Source organism: Somniosus microcephalus, unplaced genomic scaffold (genome assembly GCF_052327205.1).
Source record: "Somniosus microcephalus isolate GS21.2 unplaced genomic scaffold, FLI_Smic_1.0 unresolved_chr7, whole genome shotgun sequence".
NCBI lineage: Eukaryota > Metazoa > Chordata > Chondrichthyes > Squaliformes > Somniosidae > Somniosus > Somniosus microcephalus.
Genome location: NW_028225185.1, coordinates 29,789,147 through 29,794,123, shown reverse-complemented (window position 1 = coordinate 29,794,123; position 4,977 = coordinate 29,789,147). Strand labels below are relative to the sequence as shown.

Sequence of the window (4,977 nt, the reverse complement as noted above, 5' to 3'; positions counted from 1 at the left end):
AGCTGATAGTAGTACAGTTAGAAATGGAGGCAACGTCAAGGGTGGGTGGGAGGAGGCCATTCGGCCCCTCGAGTGCAGGGTCTTGGTGAGACCGCACCTTGAGTATTGTGTGCAGTTTTGGTCGCCTTATCTGAGGAAGGATGTTCTTGCCACGGAATGAGTTCAGCGAAGATTCACCAGACTGATACCTGGGATGGCAGGAATGACGTATGAGGAGAGATTGGGTCGATTGGGCTTATACTCGCTGGAGTTTAGAAGAATGAGAGGGGATCTCATTGAAACTTATAAAATTCTAACAGGACTGGACAGACTAGATGCAGGAAGGATGTTCCCGATGGTCGGGGAGTCCAGAACTAGGGGTCACAGTCTAAGGATAAGGGGTAAGCCACTTAGGACAGAGATGAGGAGGAATTTCTTCACCCAGAGAGTGGTGAACCTGTGGAATTCTCTACCACAGAAGGCAGTTGAGGCCAATTCATTAAATATATTCAAGAAGGAGTTAGAGATATTTCTTAAGGCTAAAGGGATCAAGGGATATGGGGAGAAGGCAGGGACAGGGTACTGAATTTGGATGATCAGCCATGATCGCATTGAATGGCGGAGCAGGCTCGAGGGGCCGAATGGCCGACTCCTGCTCCTATCTTCTATGTTTCTATGTCTCTATGAGCCATTCAAGGGTGTCAGGGGGAGAGAGCGAGAGAGGGAGAGAGAGAGAGAAAGAACACTCACCCCAAAGTGGTCATGGTGACGATTGTGTACCAAAAGGCCGCCGGGATACTGGTGAAGTTGGTGCCTGAGGTGCCCTTCTCGGCGTAGAACATGACGGTGGCGAAGATGATGATGGCCATGGTGAGGGAGAAGAGTAGGAAGCCCAGCTCGGAGGCGCAGCTCTTGAGCGTGTAGCCCAGGATGCGCAGGCCCTGGGAGTGGCGGGAGAACTTGAAGATGCGGAAGACCCTGAAGACCCGGAGGGTGACGAAGGCGCCGCTGACGTCCTCGTTCTCGGGCATGACCAGCCCGATGTAGTAGGGCATGATGGCCACCACGTCGATGACGCTCATCACGCTGCGGGCAAAGTCCCAGCGGCTGGGGGCGGCGAAGAGCCGCAGCAGGTACTCGAAGGTGAAGATCAGGACGCAGGCTGTGTCCATGCACACAAAGGCCAGGCCGAACTTCTCGCCGCAGGGCAGGTCCTTGATCTTGCCGGGCAGAGGCCGGCAGGGGACCGTCTCCACCACGTTGGCGATGACCGACACCGCGATGAAGAAGCCGGTCACGTAGTAGAAGACCAGGGCCACCGTGCTGGTGTGGGGGTTCTCGAAGGCCCGCCAGAGCCGCTGACGACCGGTGCTGTTGGGCGGCAGGGGGGCGTCGCTGGCGTTCTCCGCCTCGGTGTCCTCGGCCAGCCGCTCGGCGTTCTCCTTCTTGCGGTCCCGGTACTCCTCCATGCAGCAGTCCCCGATGATCTCCGGGATGACGCCAAAGAAGGCCAGCTCTTCATCAAAGGCGGCGATGCACTCCTGCCGCGGGTAGTGCAGCTTGCCGGTGCGGTAGAAGTTGAGGATGTGGCGGAACATCTCGGCGTCCCGGTCGAAGAAGTACTCCTGGGTGTCTTCGCTGAAGAAGAACTCCTTCTCCGAGCTGCCCAGCAGGGTGTCAGGGTAGCGGTCGAGGGTGTCCTTCCAGGTCTGGAAGCGTCGGCCGCTCACGTTGACCACCAGCATCTCGTCGCTCTTTTGCCGGCGCGCCGTTGGTGCGCTGGGCATGGGGCCCTTGGCCAGGGGCAGCCATCCCACGGCCGCCGCCCTGGCAAAGGGCAGCCAAGTGGCCACGCCAGCTGCCATGCGGCCAATCCCAGGGCGAACGAGGAGGAGGAAGGGGGGAGGAGGAGGAGGGAGGGGAGGGGGAGCAGGATCATACAGCACGGCGAGACAGGCCCATCTCCAACACCGTCACCGCCCGGCAGGAGAAGTATCTCGATGCTCAAGCCCGATCTTCAGCCCCGCTTATTCACAGCAGCATCGCAGGGGGCACGTCGCAACCTTCTGGGGGGCTCGGGTCTGGCGGGGCAGAGACCTCGGGAGGAGATGCAGCCGGGAGGAGGGGTGGGGAGGGCGGAATCGACCCGTCTCTCTCTCTCTCTCTCTCTCTCTCTCTTTCTCTCTCTCTCTCTCTCTCGCTCCAGCGCCTTGCGAAAGCCTCTCTCCGAGACCCGGCCGACGTACGAATTCGCTCTCCAGGAAGTTGAGCCTGAAAGATATCGAAAGGGGAGGGGAAGGGGGGGGGAGGAGACGAGACAAGAGCTTAAAGGAGCAGCATGGCAAAAGTGGCTTCAAGCCCTCCCCTCCCTCCCTCCGTCGCTCTGTCCCCTCCAAAACGGTCGCGGAGAAAGTTCGAGAGAAAAGATAAAATAAAGGCTCGCCCGCGCGGTGTCCCGCGCCCCGACACAGCGGTTCGCAGGGGAGGGGAGGGGAGAGGAGGGAGAGAGAGGCCCCCGCTCAACCCTCTCTGCTGTTAACGGTCGCTTTGCAGCAAGAGAGAGGGAGCGACGCGGGACGGAAAGGAGCCTCGGCAGCGAGAGAGAGAGAGAGAGACGCGGGACGGTAAGGAGCCTCGACAGCGAGAGAGAGAGAGAGAGAGACAATAAAATGATTGCAGGACAATCGCTGGCCGGCCGAGTGCGGGCAAGGTGACTGGACTGAATCTTTCCAGCCGCCTTATATATATATTTTTAAACCCAGTCAATCTTATTTCTAAAAGCAGAGATAGCGGGGAGGGGAGAGGTGGGAGGAGGAGGGGGGTAGTGGGTGGGGGGTGGGATCTTGAGTTAAGTCTTTCCGCAGCGATTCACGAGCTATCCAACTCCGAGCTCTTGTCTCCCTACCTTTGGAAGCGTGAGGTTTGAATGGTTCAAAGTGCCTCCCTCTCTCTGGCAGCCTGCAGCAGCAAGTCTCTGAGAAAACAGCTCTCCGCTCTCTCTTTCTCTCTCTCCCTCCTCTCTCTCTCTCTCTATTCCCTGGAGGGGCTGCTGTTAAGAAATTGCAATGCACAAGGCAGATGTTCTGCCAGACAGGAGAGAAAAAAAAACCCCAGCCCTCAACCAAAAAAAAAACCTTTAAATATTAAATGGCTTTGCATCAGTTCTGATGCAGTATTACTTCGAGTGTTCGACTTTCCTGGACAGGGAGAGAGAGAGAGAGAGAGAGAGAGAGAACCGATCAAATTTCCTCCACACGATCGATGCACCAGGACAGGAGGGAGGGAGCGGCGCAAGGCTGGGCTGGGCTTTGCACACAGACTGCAGAAGGAGCCTCCGGGGCTTTGAGGAGTAAGGGGAGAGGCTCTGCCGACCTCCAGCAAGCTGGGCACGTCGAGAGATTCACGTCCATTACTTCACATCATTGCATTCATTCACATCTATCATCCCCCACCCCCGACCCGTGCACAGGAGAGGATCAGAGCTGAGCGGCGATGCCCCCCGTAGTCGAATATCCCGCCCGCCCGCCACTCACTCACTCTGCCGGGACCACGGACGCAGGGGAAGGGTTGGAAGGATCACAGCCAAACCCCATGAGAAAGCAAGCAGCAACAAGATATTACACAGGTGCCTGAGGGACTGACTTACATCAAAGGGGGAGAGGGCTAGATACACAAGGACAGCTACAAGATGTTAACGTTCAGGCTTGTTCCTAAGTGTTGCCAGCAATAATCAATTAATTTACATCGCTGCATTTCTCAGTTTCAGCCCCCACGACAGAATCTCAAGCCCCACAATCCAGGACGACACTCCCAGTGCAGTGCTGAGGGAGCGCCGCACTGTCGGAGGGGCGGTACTGAGGGAGCGCCGCACTGTCGGAGGGGCGGTACTGAGGGAGCGCCGCACTGTCGGAGGGGCGGTACTGAGGGAGCGCTGCACTGTCGGAGGGGCGGTACTGAGGGAGCGCCGCACTGTCGGAGGGGCGGTACTGAGGGAGCGCCGCACTGTCGGAGGGGCGGTACTGAGGAAACGCCGCACTGTCGGCGGGGCGGTACTGAGGGAGCGCCGCACTGTCAGAGGGGCAGTACTGAGGAAGGGCCGCACTGTCGGAGAGCGGTACTGAGGGAGCGCCACACTGTCGGAGGGGCGGTACTGAGGGAGCGCTGCACTGTCGGAGGGGTGGTACTGAGGGAGCGCTGCACTGTCGGAGGGGCGGTACTGAGGGAGCGCCGCACTGTCGGAGGGGCGGTACTGAGGGAGCGCCGCACTGTCGGAGGAGCGGTACTGAGGGAGCGCCACACTGTCGGAGGGGCGGTACTGAGGGAGCGCCGCACTGTCGGAGGGGCAGTACTGAGGGAGCGCCGCACTGTCGGAGGGGCGGTACTGAGGGAGCGCCGCACTGTCGGAGGGGCGGTACTGAGGGAGCGCCGCACTGTCGGAGGGGCGGTACTGAGGGAGCGCCACACTGTCGGAGGTGCCGTCTTTCAGATGAGACGTTAAACCGAGGCCCCGTCTGCCCTCTCGGGTGGATGTAAAAGATCCCACGGCCACTTTTGGAAGAAGAGCAGGGGGGAGTTCTCCCCGGTGTCCTGGGGCCAATATTTATCCCTCAACCAACATCACTAAAAAACAACCAAACCACTCTTCGATCTCGGTCCTGTTTGTGGGATCTTGCTGTGCCACTTTTGCCGACATCAGGTATGTGACCGTACTCTCGACGGCAATGTCTTTCTCTCATTCTGCTCAGAAAAGCAAGGAACCGTAGAGGCTCTGTCGGTGTTTGATAGGACAGTGTAGAGGGAGCTTTACTCTGTATCTAACCTGTGCTGTTCCTGCCCTGGGAGTGTTTGATGGGACAGTGTAGAGGGAGCTTTACTCTGTATCTAACCCGTGCTGTACCTGCCCTGGGAGTGTTTGATGGGGACAGTGTAGAGGGAGCTTTATTCTGTATCTAACCCCGTGCTGTACCTGCCCCGGGAGTGTTTGATGGGGACAGTGTA

The 4,977-nt window shown here is 58.5% G+C and overlaps 1 protein-coding gene across 1 annotated transcript; it reads right to left on the bottom strand.

Annotated features, from left to right (window-relative positions):
- Nucleotides 1–725: 725 nt before the first annotated feature.
- Nucleotides 726–3,407, bottom strand: LOC147086712 (A-type voltage-gated potassium channel KCND1-like). Its single transcript, XM_085978864.1, has one exon. It carries the CDS (start codon nt 1,842–1,844, stop codon nt 726–728), a length of 1,119 nt encoding a protein of 372 aa, XP_085834990.1. The 5' UTR covers nt 1,845–3,407.
- Between the last annotated feature and the right edge of the window lie 1,570 nt (nt 3,408–4,977).

Excerpts from the sequence above, each read along its gene's own strand:
- LOC147086712 (XM_085978864.1), bottom strand. The coding sequence starts at position 1,844 with ATGGCAGCTGGCGTGGCCACTTGGCTGCCCTTTGCCAGGGCGGCGGCC.